This window comes from Staurois parvus, unplaced genomic scaffold (genome assembly GCF_062004578.1).
Source record: "Staurois parvus isolate SC_StPar_1 unplaced genomic scaffold, SC_StPar_1.0 ptg000376l, whole genome shotgun sequence".
Taxonomy (NCBI): Eukaryota; Metazoa; Chordata; class Amphibia; order Anura; family Ranidae; genus Staurois; species Staurois parvus.
The window spans coordinates 1,712,199-1,728,642 of record NW_028318172.1 but is presented as its reverse complement, the minus strand read 5'-3'; the positions used below and the strand labels follow the sequence as shown (position 1 = coordinate 1,728,642).

Genomic DNA, 16,444 nt, shown 5'->3' with positions numbered 1-16,444 from the left:
CTACTGGCTTGGAAAAATCTGTATGTAAATGGTTAGAAAACTGGCTAAAAGATCGTATTCAAAGATTAGTGGTTAATGATTCATACTCTGAATGGTCTAGGGTTGTCAGTGGTGTACCCCAGGGTTCAGTGTTGGGACCCTTACTTTTGAATATATTTATAAACGATATAGGGTCTGGGATTATAAATACTATTTCAGTCTTTGAAGATGACGCCAAGCTGTGCAGTGGAATAACGTCCTTACAGGATGTCTTCAAGCCGACCTCAATGCACTGTTTAACTGGGCAACTATGTGGCAAATGAGGTTTAAGGTTGATAAATTTAAGGTTATGCACTTGGGGGCTAAGAATATGCATGCATCATACATACTAGGGGGAGTACAACTGGGGGAATCAATGGTGGAGAAGGACCTAGGGGTTCTAGTAGATCACAAGCTTAATAATGGTATGCAATGCCAAGCTGCAGTTTCTATAGTGAGCAAAATCCTCTTGTATTAAAAGAGGTATAGACTCCAGAGAGAGATACCATTTTACCCCTGTACAAATCATTAGTAAGACCTCATCTGGAATATGCAGTTCAGTTTTGGGCACCAATTCACAAAAAGAACATTGGGGAACTGGAGAAAGTACAGAGAAGGGCAACCAAACTGATAAGAGGCATGGAGGAGCTCAGCTATGAGGAAAGATTAGAGGAACTGAATTTATTCTTTCTTGAGAAGAGGAGATTAGGGGGGATATGATCAACGGGTATAAATACATTAGTGATTCCTATAGTGAACTCAATGTAGAGCTATTCACCCTGAGGTCATCACAGAGGACAAGGGGGCACTCTTTACATTTGGAGGAAAAGAAATTTAATTTCCAAACATGGAAAGGTTTCTTCACAGTGACAGCTGTGAAAATGTGGAATAGACTCCCAGTTGGTTCTGGCCAGCTCAGTGGATTGCTTTAAAAAAAAAAAAAAAAGTCTGGATTCTTTCTTAGATACTCAGAATATAACCGGATACTAACATTTATAGGTAAAGTTGATCCAGGGAATATCCGATTGCCTCTCGGGGGATCAGGAAGGAATTTTTTTCCTGCAGGAGCAAATTGTATCATGCTTTGCTGGGTTTTTTTTGCCTTCCTCTGAATCAACTGTGGGTAGGATTATAACTTTTTTTTTTTAATGGTTGAACTCAATGGACTTTTGTCTTTTTTCAGCCAGACTATGTAACTATATCCACTCATATAACCTATCCCACACCAAGCCTCTCTTTTGTAGCAAGCATTAGGGAGATCATAAGAACAGAGGAGGGACCAGTGTCCTTTACTGTAGCCAAAGAATCATTTTACTGGTGAAAAAAAAAAAAAAGAGGAATTTTGACTTGTAAAATTCTTATTAGAGTACTGCACATGATTTCTTAGACCATGGGTTACATGCAGCTACTGTAAGGTGACTGGGCACTTGCAAAAAAGCAAACCATATAACCCCATCCACTCAGCGAAACTCCATTTCTTTAGCACACAGAGAGTGATCAACACAGAGTGGAGGGGGGCCACTGTCCTATACTGTGCTCCGGGAAATTACAGGCAAGTGAAAATACCTATTATCTTAATTGTACAGTACAGGAATTGTATTCTCAGACCATGGGATGTACCAATGCAGAAAACCGTAGGGGTGGGCAAAAACATAGCAAAGCAGAACTGATGACGGGCTCACAAAAAAACAAGGTTTAGAAACCCCAAAAAAAAATTAAAATAAAAAACTCAGATGACAGCTTGAAGCACTGTGATGTCAATGATTGCATCAGCAGAACCCTGAATATTCAACTTTGAAAACGTGTGAACAGAAGACCAAGTGGTGGCTGTGCAAATTTGGAAGGACTGTACATGTTTGATGTGGAAACACCCAAGATATATCCACAACCCTAGTAAAAATGGGTAAAAGTAGGGAAAAGGAGGAACTCTGTGCTTAAGAACATAAGCCTTGGGAATGAGTTGCCTGATCCACCTAGCAAAATGTCCAAAGGCAAGCAGGAAGCCCTCTAGGAGGGCCCACAGGAAGGACAATAAGGGACTTTTGCAAATAGAGCGTGCTTTCTAATAGACCAACAGCACTGACCACATCTAGACCATACAGAGCGATTTCTTTGCCATTTCATGACAAAAGGAAGGAAGTACAATGTCCTCTTTGAGATGGAAAGAGACCACGCCTTGGATAGGAAGGAAGGTTTTGGTTTCTAAACCCCTTTTGCTCATGTAAAACAAGAAAGAGCTCTTTACCATAAAGAGTTGTCAACTCAAACACTCCTAACAGATGTAATGACTTGCCTGGATGGCAAATTTACAAATTAGTTTTTCCAATGGAATAGCTCTAATTGGTGAAAAGGGAGATTTGTGAAAGTACATCGAGGAGACACAGGAGAATCAATTGGGGGATTTATATGAGCATCTCCCTGAATAAAAATCTTAATGAGAGATTGCGAGGCAAGAGCTTTTTGGATTAAAATTGATAAGGCAGTGACAGATGGGTAGGTCAGATGGGTAGGTCTGTGTACCATGTTCTTCTAGAATCTAGACCAATTCGCTGTGAAAATAAATGGAATTCTTTACTTCTCTATATTGCGCAGCAGCAGTAGAGGATCCCTGGTCTTGCCTATAGATTTGTTCAGCTTGTTAAAACTGAAGGCCAGGAAGTCCACATCTTGTTTTCCCTACCTTTGACATATTTTCAAAGATCTCAGGGTGTAGAGACCACTCCCCAGGTCTAGGCATTGATGGCTTAGTAAATCCCACTTACAGTTGTCTAATCCAGGAATGTGGATAGCTGAGAGCTGGAAACCAGGCTTCTATCCAGGAGGGTATCAGACTCCTTTCTCTTAAAGTGATAGTAAAAAAGTTTGAATCTTGTTAAAATATACATACCTGCCCTATGCAGTGATATTGCAGAGCAGGTCTTTACCACCTCTTTCAAACCCTGCGTGATGCTGTCCATTCCTACATCCTCCAGGTGAAATTTCAGCAACCCAAATGATAGGGGGGCACCCATGCAGGTGTCCTCCATGTTGGGTTGTGTGCTTCCATAGACACACATAATGCAGGTAAGACATGCCCCTGCTCCCTCCTCGTTGGAGTTTGATTGACAGCAGCAGGATCCTATGACTCTCACTGCTCTGTATCTTCACTGAAAGTAGAAGTGATGCTGCAGCCAAGATAGCACTGGATCAGTGATTCAGTCAGGTAGGCGTTTATTGATGGGGACGGGTAAATTAGGTAATGGGGAGAGAAAAAAAAACACATCGACTTTAGACCTATTTTAGGGCAGACTGGTTTCTGGTACCACTCTGATGGACAGCGCCACAGCATTGTCCTACGTAAACCGACTGCACCCTGACTGACTGAGCTTGCAGAAGGGAGGTACAGTGTTGTAGAGAATATGGTGGTTCTCAGTTCCAGGATGTTGATGGGAAGTGTTGACTCCTATAAAGAATAGGTTCCCCTGGACAGTTAGGTAGTTGAAATCTCTACCCCTGTCCTCAAGGCTTTGAATCCATTGTTTCTACCTTTCGGGGTGTGTGAAGGAAAGACTTTGCCAATTCCAGGGCTAGATTGCAGATCCACCAAGTCGGTGTGAGCTTTGTATGCCAGAAGCATTGTGAGATCCAAGGAATAAATACGTTAATTCCATGTTGTATGTTGAAGAGGTATGGAGTAAAACTGAGCAAAGGGAAATAACTGATGGAGGCTACCATCAGGTCCAGCACCTTCTGCAGAAGAGAACTAAAGGGTGCAGTTTCGACCGAGGGGTCCTCATGTGTGGTGTTAGAGAAGCAACCTTCTCTCGTGGAAGGAAAGTTCTGGCTTGGGCTGTGGCCAAGATTAGACCTTGGTACTCCAAACAGCGTGAGGACTGGAGAGCAGACTCTAGAAGGTTGATAACCATCAGTCCCACCCCGCAAGCCAAAGTCCTAGGTGTCACTCTAGACTCCAACCTGTCCGTCCAACCCCATGTCCAATCGCTGGCAAACTCATGCAGGCTCCACCTCCGCAACATCTCCAAAATACATTCGTTCTTAACTCCAGACACTACTAAACAACTCGTTCACTCCCTTATTATCTCACGTTTGGACTACTGCAACTCCCTTCTCACCGGCCTACCCCAAAACAGGCTATCCCCGCTTCAGTCTATCCTGAACTCAGCAGCCAGACTCATCCACCTTACCAACCGCTTCGCTTCTGCCACCCCCCTCTGTCATTCCCTCCATTGGCTTCTGATTGCCCAACGCATTAAATTCAAACTACTAACATTGATATACAAAGCCATTCATAACACTGCCCCAAACTACCTCACCGACCTGATACCCAAATACCACCCAACCCATACTCTTTGCTCCTCACAAGACCTCCTACGTTCTAGCTCCCTGGTCTCCTCCTCCCACGCCCAAATGCAGGACTTCTCCAGGACTTCCCCCATCCTCTGGAACCCACTACCCCAATCCATCAGACTGTCACCTACCCTCCTCACCTTTAGGTGCACCCTGAAAACCCATCTCTTCAGGGAAGCCTACCCCACCCTCACCTAACAGCCGATCTCCTCCACTCCTCCTACCACTCCATCCCCCACAGCCACTTCCTCCTGTACCACTATCTCCTCCCTCCTAGACTGTAAGCTCGAAAGAGCAGGGCCCTCGAACCCCTCGTGTATTGTTTTGTTACTGTACTGTCTCATGTACTGTCCCCCACTATAATGTACAGCACTGAGCAAACCTTTTGGCGCTATATAAATAATGTATAATAATATAATAATAACCCAGCCAAAAGTTAGAAGAAATTTAATTGTTCTTTGGCTGTCAGCAGGCAAGGTTGTGACAAAGTAGGAGGTTGTTCAAGTAACCTGTGACAAAAGCCCTGGGATTGTAGAGGAGCCATAAGCAGGACAAGCACTTTGTGAACACGTAGGTGCAGAGGAGAGCACGAAAAGCCCAAATGGGAGTGCTACTAATTGAAAGTGTTGGTCTCCCACAGCAAAACACAGAAAATGTTGATATTAGGGGAAGATGGGGATATTTAAACAGGCATCTTTTAAGTCTACTGAGGCCAGAAATTCCCTTTGTGTTAAACAATGACGGATCTTATTATTTCCATCACAAAGTAATCTGTTTAGAGATTTTAAAGCCAGTATTGGGCAGATGCACCATTTTTTTCGGGACTGTGAATAGGTTTGAAGAGAAACTTTGAAACCATTCTTCATCAGGAACTGGTACAATAAAGCTAGCAGAATGGAAAGCAAAAATCGAGGAGGGGCAGAGATGAAATGGAAACTTCACTTTGTAACCCTTTAAAATGACTAAATGGACTCAGATATCTGGGACAGCTCAGACTAGAACACACCCTGTCAATTTGTGTGCCCACAAAAAGCATCTGACATGAAGATGCAGTTTGTAACTCAAAATGCAGAGAAGGTAAAATCCTCTGCTGTCTCAGCCTCAGTGTCCTTAAAGTGTTACTAAAGCCACAACAGTAAAATCAGTCTGTATATGCAGTAAATCATGCTGGTTATACTCACTGCCTTCACCCATGCTCTGCTGAAGTCACAAGACTGCTCTAACGGCTGATGAAAAAATGTATTTATCAGTTTATATTCACTAAAATAATTGCATTTCCAAGTTGTGTGTACTGTGGGAGACCAGATAGAGTGAATGCAGGGTCCTGGGTTTAGTAACACTTTAAAAGAGGAGTTTTTGTTTTTTTTTCCCCCCGAAGAAATCATACTTACCGATGTTGATGCAGCATTGGTCCCATGCTGCATCTGTCCGCTGCCGGCTGAAAGACTGAGAACTGAGAGATCAAAGTCCGCTCAGCTCTCAGTGTTCCATGAGCAAAGAGCTGGTGATGGTCAGTCACTGACTTTCTGCCCCTCCCACAATCCCTGGAGGGCTGGGATGTGGAGGGTTGGGGGGGGTAAGCGGCTGGCTTGGGCTCTCAGTGGATCGCTGAGAGGTTGAGCAAAGCACAGGTCCAGGGATCTGGGTGGTTCCCAACTTTAAAGTCGGGGATTTTTCCCCATCCTGGACCAGCTGATTGACATGGGACTTTAGCCTACGTTGGCTGAAAATGGATCACAGGAGTGCAGAACGATGTTTGGCTGTACTTCTCCTTTAATGCTTAAAAAAAATGCAGAATGTCCATATGTGTCCGTATCCTTTCCTGCAGCAGGAGAGTCTTCTGCTGCATGTCTATCGTGTGAAGCAGGAGATGCCAGGTCTTGAGGCTTGTCCTGTCGCTGGGTCCTTAGTGGGAGTTCAAATATCTCAAGCTTCTTCATCCAATACTGTGGAAGCAATCCAGTGCCATCTTGGCTAGATCAGTCCAACACTTTCTCCTCTTTTGTCATGTTTGTAGCAGCTTAAAAACACCACAGGATTGATACAGGATGTGCAGATAATTGGAGGCTTGATTTGGATGAAATGTGCCCTTTGCAGGATGATACAAATCAGGATGGCATTGGAAAGCTTCTGTGGATGCAACCACTCACACCTCTGTCCAAGCCATGCCACAACTACATGCTTTTAATGAGAACCTGCCTAATCCACCTAGCAATCGTGGTGCAAGATGCAGGGAGACCCTTGCGGGAAGCCCCCAAGGCACAAACCGGGAAGAGAATTTCTGAAAGAAGCAGTAGCTGAGAGGTAAACTCACAGTCTGTGAGTGTTTCTATTCTGCAATACCACCCTACCCTTCTGTGCAAATGACGCACCAGATTTCCTTATGTAAACAAGCAGGTTAAAAGCGCTTTTTTGGTAATCTATACTGCCAGTTTGCATTTTTTTTACTTGCTTTACATTTCCATAGAGGAGTGATATGGCAGTATAGGAACAAGCGTGCACTGGAGGTCATTTGGCACAAGACACTATTAGTGGATGAGATTTTTGAAAGCGCTAATAGCTTGTGGGAAATGAAAAGTGAAGCATTGTACATTTAAAAAGGGGTGGTAAACCTCGAACATGAAATATTAACAAAGCATATCCTTCCATAGTGTGTACTTGTCTCGATTAAGAGAACTAAAATGTAATTTCTGTCTACTACCTTGTTCCTCTGCTATTAGCATGAATCACGTCTGACAAGATTTTCAGACACCAACAGAAAATTGAGTCCTGCTAGATCACTTTAGGTGGGCTCCTTTTGCAGATATAGCTATGTAAAACATTAAAAAAAAAAAAAAAAAAAAGAAGGGCCTATAGTATTTAAAATCCAGTAATACACTCTGTCTCACTCTGCTCATGTTCAGATTTTCTATATTTTTAGGCACTGTGCAAAAGTTGTAGAGGTTGATCTACTGAAAGCCTAAAGATTTAATGATGCTTAAGACTCTGGACTTCAGCAAAATGGCAGACTCAATAATGCTGGAGGCAATTTACAGCACACACAAATTTTGGTAGCAATTAATGTGAAATGTATGTTTTGATTTGTTTTATCAAGTTGTTCTGGGTAAAGTTCAACTTTAAGAAGAAAAGAGGCCCTAGACCTAAAGGCATTCTTGTTTATTTGTAGCAGAAAAGGTTCTCCATGAGAGAGGGTTACTAACTTACAGAGGTGATGGCAAAAAGAAAGGCAACTTTATAGACAAGTGTGGGATATCTTTGAGGGGTTCAAAGCAATGTGTCTGAATAGCTGACAGAATCAGGTTGAGATAACACCGAGTCACAGGTATAGGTACAGGTGGAACTATATGAGCCACACCCTCTACTAAGGCCTTTACTAAGGAATAAGAGGCAAAAGAATATTGGGAAAAAAAAGAAAAAAAAAGAAGACGACCTGAGAGGTGCATGATTTGGCCCTTGATAGTCCTTAGGGCCAAGTGTCAAACCAAATCTGATAGGACATAGTCAGATCCATAAATATTGGGACATCGACACAATTCTAACATTTTTGGCTCTATACACCACCAAAATGGATTTGAAATGAAACGAACAAGATCTGCTTTAACTGCAGACTGTCAGCTTTGATTTGAGGGTATTTACATCCAAATCAGGTGAACGGTGTAGGAATTACATCAGTTTGCATATGTGCCTCCCACTTGTTAAGGGACCAAAAGTAATGGGACAGAATAATATTCATAAATCAAACGTTCACTTTTTAATACTTGGTTGCAAATCCTTTGCAGTCAATTACAGCCTGAAGTCTGGAACGCATAGACATCACCAGACGCTGGGTTTCATTCCTGGTGATGCTCTGCCAGGCCTCTACTGCAACTGTCTTCAGTTCCCACTTGTTCTTGGGGCATTTTCCCTTCAGTTTTGTCTTCAGCAAGTGAAATGCATGCTCAATCTGATTCAGGTCAGGTGATTGACTTGGCCATTGCATAACATTCCACTTTTGTCAGCAGTCACATCATCAATAAATACAAGAGAACCAGTTCCATTGGCAGCCATACATGCCTACGCCATGACACTACCACCACCATGCTTCACTGATGAGGTGGTATGCTTAGGATCATGAGCAGTTCCTTTCCTTTTCCATACTCTTCTCTTCCCATCACTCTGGTACAAGTTGATCTTGGTCTTATCTGCCCATAGGATGTTGTTCCAGAACTGTGAAGGCTTTTTTACATGTCGTTTGGCAAACTCTAATCTGGCCTTCCTGTTTTTGAGGCTCACCAATGGTTTACATCTTGTGGTGAACCCTCTGTATTCACTCTAGTGAAGTCTTCTCTTGATTGTTGACTTTGACACACATACACCTACCTCCTGGAGAGTGTTCTTGATCTGGCCAACTGTTGTGAAGGGTGTTTTCTTCACCAGGGAAAGAATTCTTCGGTCATCCACCACAGTTGTTTTCCGTGGTCTACTGGTGTTGCTGAGCTCACCGGTGAGTTCCTTCTTTTTAAGAATGTTCCAAACAGTTGTTTTGGCGACTCCTAATGTTTTTGCTATCTCTCTGATGGGTTTGTTTGTTTTTTCAGCCTAATGATGGCTTGCTTCACTGATAGTGACAGCTTTGGATCTAATCTTGAGAGTTGACAGCAAAAGATTCCAAATGCAAATAGCACACTTGAAATGAACTCTGGACCTTTTATCTGCTCATTGTAATTGGGATAATGAGGGAATAACACACACCTGGCCATGGAACAGCTGAGAAGCCAATTGTCCCATTACCTTTGGTCCCTTAACAAGTGGGAGGCACATATGCAAACTGTTGTAATTCCTACACCGTTCACCTGATTTGGATGTAGATACCCTCAAATTAAAGCTGACAGTCTGCAGTTAAAGCACATCGTGTTTGTTTCATTTCAAATCCATTGTGGTGGTGTATAGAGCCAAAAATGTTAGAATTGTGTCGATGTCCCAATATTTATGGACCTGACTGTATAATACAGAACTGGGATGAATATGCCTTGCCTCACACCATGTAAAATACACTTTCCATATGTGATGGTTGATCTTGCAAGAGGTGAGATTTCCCAGCTTTTTGGGGTGTAGGAATAAAAAAAAACAAAAAAAAAACAGATTGATCTTATTTCTTAGGACCCACATTTCAAACAGCCATGCTGTTAAAGCCAGCTACTGTAAAGCAAGAAGGTAAACAGGTCCATGGGACAAAGGATTCAGGTGATCTGAAGAGCCTACTAGGAGTCAGAAAAAGTCATAGTACCACATCTGCCCGGACCAATTTAGTGTGAGGAGCATGACTGGAATGCCTTCTGTCTCAATCCAACACAGCAGACGTGGAAAGAGCTTCAGAGGAAAGGCATTGGTCAGGTTGAACTGATCCCACAGAGTCCCCAGGACATTCACTGCTATGGCTGGAGAATCCCTGGACCTGGTGACAAACGATCAGTTTGTTGTTGAATATGGAAGCGAAGGGGTCCAGACGGTGTCCACTGAGGAAGTCTGCCTGTCAATTATTCATGTCTGGAATGTGCACGGCATAGAGGGCCAGGATATGAAATTATGCCCAAGACAAACTGTTAAGTGTCTTAGAGCTGCGAAAATTCTTGTTTTCCCCAGATAATGGAGGCATTGCTGAGGCATTGTTTGCAAGAATCAGCTCTAGTATGTTGATTGGGAGTATAGATGGGAAGTCCTTAGGAAAAAAAAAAACAAAAAAACATTTTCTCTTTTTTCGTCTCCCACCAATTTTTCCATCTTTTACAGAGCTTTTTTGGGTTTTTTTCCCCCAGAAAAACAAAAAGTGTGGAATAAGTTGTTTTGCAATGAAATAATTTTATATAATTTGAATACCATGTCATAAATATGAGACCTTAATGAAAGATTCCTAAAAAAAATTTAAAAAAACTTTCTCATGGCTTCAGAATTTCCAGAAATGTTACATCTCTAATCGGGAGACAAGCTTCCGCCAGAGACAAAGTCCCTGCACTGAGAGTCCAGGATACCTCCTGAGTCCATCAGTCTGGACTGTGTAGTAAGAATCTTCCAGGCCAATAAAGTGAAGGATTTCCCTTACTCCAGGAATTAATTTGTGAGCCATAAAGCCAGGAAAAACCTGTCAGGCTAATCAGTAAAACAGCAGCATATTTTTTTTTCTCCTAAGCAACCAGAATTTTACATTTTAATGGTGTGGAGTGGAATTAAGCATATGGAACTGCCTTCAGAGATGCTGTCAAGCCCAGAACTCACTTGCAAAAGCAAAACGTTAGATGGCACCTAGATAGAAGTCTGAGCTTAGGAGCAGAAAATAAGCACTCTTTTTGTCAGATGTTACTATGGTATACTGAAGTATAATTACAAGCATTCATAAGTGTGAAAGGATTTTATTGATAATTACAATACGTTTATGCAGAGAGTCCATATTTGCAGTGTTGACCCTTCATTTTCAATACCTCTACAATTTGCCCTGGCATGCTGTCAATCAACTTCTGGGCCACAGCCTGACTAATGGCAGCCCATTCTTACATAATCAATGCTTGGAGTTTATCAGAATTTGTAAGTTTTTACTTTTTTAGTTCACCTGCCTCTTGAGGATTGACCACATGTTCTCAATGGGATCAAGGTCTGGGGAGTTTCCTGGCCATGGACCCAAAATGTCAATGTTTTGCTTCCCAAGCCATTTAAGTTATCACTTTTACCCTATGGCAAGGTACTCCATCATGCTGGTAAAAGGCATTGTTTGTCACCAAACGGTTCTTGGATGGTTGAGAGAAGTTGCTCTCAGAGGAGGTTTTTGTACCTTTATTCATGACTGTGTTCTTAGGCAAAATTGTGCGAGAGCCCACTTCCTTGGCTGAGAAGCAACCCTACACATGAATGGTCTCAGGATGCTTTACTGCTGGGCATGACACAGGACTGGTGGTAGCGCTCACCTTTCTTTCTCCGGACAAGGTTTTTTCCGGATGCCCAAAACAATTGGAAAGGGGATTCATCAGAGAAAGTGTCTTCACCCTAGTCCTCAGCAGTCCAATCCCTGTACCTTACGCAGAAAATCAGTCTGTCCTTGATGTTTTTCCTGGAGAGAAGTGGCTTCTTTGCTGCCCTTCTTGACTTCGCCTCACTGTGCATGCAGACATCCTCACACCTGCCTGCTGCCATTTCTGAGCAAGCTCTGCACTCGTAGTGCCCAGATCCCACAGCTGAATCAACTTTAGGAGACAGTCCTGGCACTTGCTGGACTCTGCGTGCCCTGAAGCCTTCTTCACAACAACTGAATCCCTCTCCTTGAAGTTCTTGATGATCTGATAAATGGCTGATTTAAGGCTCCATGTACATGAGCAGCTCTTAAACGCGAGCTTAGGAGCTTTTGGCTTTTTTTTTGCCAAAGCTCCTAAACTCAACTTCATAAAAGCCTATGAGTCCACGTACACATAGGCTGTTAGAGTTTAGGAGCTTCTGCGTTTAGGTGAGGCTAAACCTCCTTCTTCTGAACGCAAAAGAACCGCGTTCAGGATAGAAACATTTTGACTGCCAACCTCGGGAAACTGAAAAACGCGACAAAATTGTGGTACCGCGGTTGCCGCAATTTGCATTTTCCCGTGGCTGGTAGTCCGAGTAGGCTCGTGTACATGGACACATAGGCTTTTATGGAGTTGAGTTCAGCAATGTTGGCAAACAAAATCCAAAAGCTCCTAAACTCGAGTTTAGCAGCTGCTCATGTACATAAGCCCTTAGGTGCAATCTTAGCAGCAGCAATATCCTTGTCTGTGAGTCCCTTTTTGTGCAAAGCAATGATGACTGCATGCGTTTCCTTGCAGGTAAATATTTGTGTCATTCTCATAACTTTTGGCCAGTGCTGTACTACCACATTATGACATTAACTTGCAGGGGGAAATTTTTGGGGGGAGCACTTTACTACCACTTTAAATAGGGGCTTAGGTTAAACTTATCAACTGTGATGTGCGAGACTCTGTCCTATGATTACTAAAGACGGAAGTACTCAAGGGTGAGTTGATATAAGGAATGTTTGAGAGTTCCATTTGCAAATATAAAGCTGATAAACATATATTAAATTACATCTCTTTAAAGACTTACCCTGGTTTGTGCACAATCTCTCTAAGGACTCTCACTGCATCATCATTGCTCATGTTCTCAAAATTAATGTCATTGACCTGCAGAAATCAAAGATGCAGGACCTGGTTAATTTCAGTTCTGCAGGACTCCACAAGAAATCTGCATATTTTGTACTAGCAAACAAATTAAAATGGTGGCAGTCACAAGTTTTTATGTTGCACAATATTTGCACGACTGTTTACAAAATGCTTGCAAAATATAAACTACGGGGTTGCATTAAACAGACAACCTAGAGTTTCTACTCTCACTCTGATGTGCATTATGGTACCTCACATGTGTGGCATGACTGGTTTGGCCCTAATCTAAGAATTTATATAGTAAACAAAGTCATAATAATCAAAATTTCCCATCTCTATACTTGATCTGGTTCTGTGACTCAAAAAAACCAAAGCAAAAGTATCAGCACGACAGCTGGGCAACTGAAATTGTCGACAGATGTTAACAATGGCAACCCACATATTTCCCCGTTGACATGTTTTCCTTAATATGGCTTTCCCAGGTTTGATGTAACAAGCACCTGCAGTAACATATCTCCCGGCTCAATCCTCCCATCAGCAGCCACAGCTCCTCCTTTCATGATAGAACCAATGTAGATGCCTCCATCTCCACGTTCATTACTTTGTCCAACGATGCTGATGCCCAGAAAGTTGTATTTTTCTAGTTACACAAATATACAACATGAAAATAATTACAAATAAAATGCAAAGAAATAAAAAGATCAGTCTTGGAAACACACAAAAGCTAAGAAACAACTAGCTGGTGTCTTGAAGTCTGAAAAGAAAAAGAAAAGCTTCAAAATGTTTGTTTTGGGACAAGCTTTTACATGCCCCACCACCATCCTGAAGGTAAAGATGTGTCAACTGTTGACAGTTTTGGACTGGCTGGAGAAAAAGGAGAGTATCTGTACACCACACTCACCCATATTGAGCGTGACTGTAATGATGTTCAAAGACATAGTCGAGTCTGTGATGCTGCTGAAAGACGACGACTGGGAAAAGAAAAAAAAAAATGTCACTGGAATGTTTTAATAAATTTCCACATTCCTATCATGTTAAAGCTTTTATTTTTTTTTATAACCATCTCTCTTTTCTATATATGTACCAGAAATCAGCCAATGACTGCAGCAATGATCAGTGTATTCTGCCGGGGGGGGGGGGGGGGGGGATACAATAACGCAGTGGATCCCTGCATCTACATAGTTTGTGTATACGAAAATTAAAAGTGGCTTGATTAATTGGTTGGATCAATATACAGTCAGGTCCATAAATATTGGGACATCGGCACAATTCTAAAATTTTTGGCTCTATACACCACCACAATGGATTTGAAATGAAACGAACAAGATGTGCTTTAACTGCAGACTGTCACCTTTAACTTGAGGGTATTTACATCCAAATCTGGTGAACGGTGTAGGAATTACAACAGTTTGCATATGTGCCTCCCACTTGTTAAGGGACCAAAAGTAATGGGACAATTGGCTTCTTAGCTGTTCCATGGCCAGGTGTGTGTTATTCCCTCATTATCCTTATTACAATGGGCAGATAAAAGGTCCAGAGTTCATTTCAAGTGTGCTATTTGCATTTGGAATCTGTTGCTGTCAACTCTCAAGATGAGATCCAAAGAGCTGTCACTATCATTGAAGCAAGCCATCATTAGGCTGAAAAAACAAAACAAACTCATCAGAGAGATAGCAAAAACATTAGGCGTGGCCAAAACAACTGTTTGGAATATTCTTAAAAAGAAGGAACGCACCGGTGAGCTCCGCAACACCAAAAGACCCGGAAGACCACGGAAAACAACTGTGGTGGATGACCGAAGAATTCTTTCCCTGGTGAAGAAAACACCCTTCACAACAGTTGGCCAGATCAAGAACACTCTCCAGGAGGTAGGTGTATGTGTGTCAAAGTCAACAATCAAGAGAAGACTTCACTAGAGTGAATACAGAGGGTTCACCACAAGATGGAAACCACTGGTGAGTCTCAAAAACAGGAAGGCCAGATTAGAGTTTGCCAAACGACATGTAAAAAAGCCTTCACAGTTCTGGAACAACATCCTATGGACAGATGAGACCAAGATCAACTTGTACCAGAGTGATGGGAAGAGAAGAGTATGGAGAAAGAAAGGAACTGCTCATGATCCTAAGCATACCACCTCATCAGTGAAGCATGGTGGTGGTAGTGTCATGGCGTGGGCATGTATGGCTGCCAATGGAACTGGTTCTCTTGTATTTATTGATGATGTGACTGCTGACAAAAGCAGCAGGATGAATTCTGAAGTGTTTCGGGCAATATTATCTGCTCATGTTCAGCCAAATGCTTCAGAATTCATTGGACGCCGCTTCACAGTGCAAATGGACAATGACCCAAAGCATACTGCAAAAGCAACCAAAGAGTTTTTTAAGGGAAAGAAGTGGAATGTTATGCAATGGCTAAGTCAATCACCTGACCTGAATCCGATTGAGCATGCATTTCACTTGCTGAAGACAAAACTGAAGGGAAAATGCCCCAAGAACAAGCAGGAACTGAAGACAGTTGCAGTAGAGGCCTGGCAGAGCATCACCAGGGATGAAACCCAGTGTCTGGTGATGTCTATGCGTTCCAGACTTCAGGCTGTAATTGACTGCAAAGGATTTGCAACCAAGTATTAAAAAGTGAAAGTTTGATTTATGATTATTATTCTGTCCCATTACTTTTGGTCCCTTAACAAGTGGGAGGCACATATGCAAACTGTTGTAATTCCTACACCGTTCACCAGATTTGGATGTAAATACCCTCAAATTAAAGCTGACAGTCTGCAGTTAAAGCACATCTTGTTCGTTTCATTTCAAATCCATTGTGGTGGTGTATAGAGCCAAAAATGTTAGAATTGTGTCGATGTCCCAATATTTATGGACCTGACTGTATTGGTGGAGACATAATTCTGAAAAGTCATGTACGTCTCTTCAATAGTTTAATTAAATGATGTGAAAGACTATACCCAGCCTAGGCCATTTACAACCTATGCAGTCCCAAGCCCACCAGGCATATTGGACATTCACAACTGCCTTTATACCACTCTTGACCAATGATTGCGGTTGATTATTGTATAAGTACAGTATATACACCCTTCTAATAACTCCCACCGAATCTACCCAGGGGCAACTGTTCCTTAACCGCTTACTCGCAGCAGTAAAGCAGGTATACTGCTACACAGCGGCACGGGTGCGCAAAATCGTGTATGTACACGTGATCCGTGCTCCCATGGTTTTCGTGGGTTGGGGGACGCGGGTGCTATGACTTGATCCCCAAGGGACCAATCATCTGATTTAGGCCAGTGATGTCCAGCCTAAGTCAGATGATCGATCCCTGTCCTATCGTGTCCTGTGTTGACAGTTACACAGGTACAGGAAGTAATGACATCTTCTCTCTCTGGGCACATTCAGTCCCAGGGAGAGAAAAATCAACAGAATTGTGATTACAAGCACTACACAATTACAGTTAGAACACATTTAACCCCCTGATTGCCACCCCCCGTTAACCCCTTCACTGCCCTGCCACCAGTGTCATTAGTACAGTGTACAGATTTCTTTTTTTTTCTGATCACTGTATTAGTGTCACTGGCAACTTCAGACGCGTTCGCATCAGTTAGCACCCCTCCCAGAGAGTGTAATTTTGCCAGTTAGTAAACCAGTAATCACATTTAACCTCTTGATTGCCAGGAACACGGTCACATACACAACAAACCTCCATTGCTAGTATAGTGTCTGAACAGATTAAGATCTGATCAGATCAGAACTATACCAGCGTTCACATTAGTATAGTGTCCCCAAAAATGCAGCGTTAGCGGGATCAATCCTGACATCTGCCACCACCTACGTTTAGCCCCTATGCCTCCCCACCTTCTCCCCCAGCAAGAGCAGTATCATTAGATCACTGTCACTTAATACATTGCACAAAAAAAATCG

General features: G+C 42.5%; 1 protein-coding gene across 4 annotated transcripts in view; it reads right to left on the bottom strand.

The window, feature by feature from the left end:
• The window catches only part of DVL3 (dishevelled segment polarity protein 3), a 193,388-nt gene that overhangs the window by 31,157 nt on the left and 145,787 nt on the right, over positions 1–16,444 (bottom strand). For all 4 annotated transcript variants that reach the window (XM_089685465.1, XM_089685466.1, XM_089685467.1 and 1 more), the window contains 3 exons: positions 13,420–13,489; positions 13,019–13,158; positions 12,463–12,539 (listed from right to left, as the gene is read on the bottom strand). In XM_089685465.1, coding sequence (XP_089541591.1) covers positions 12,463–12,539; positions 13,019–13,158; positions 13,420–13,489 — 287 coding nt within the window. The remainder of the gene's footprint in view (positions 1–12,462; positions 12,540–13,018; positions 13,159–13,419; positions 13,490–16,444) is intronic.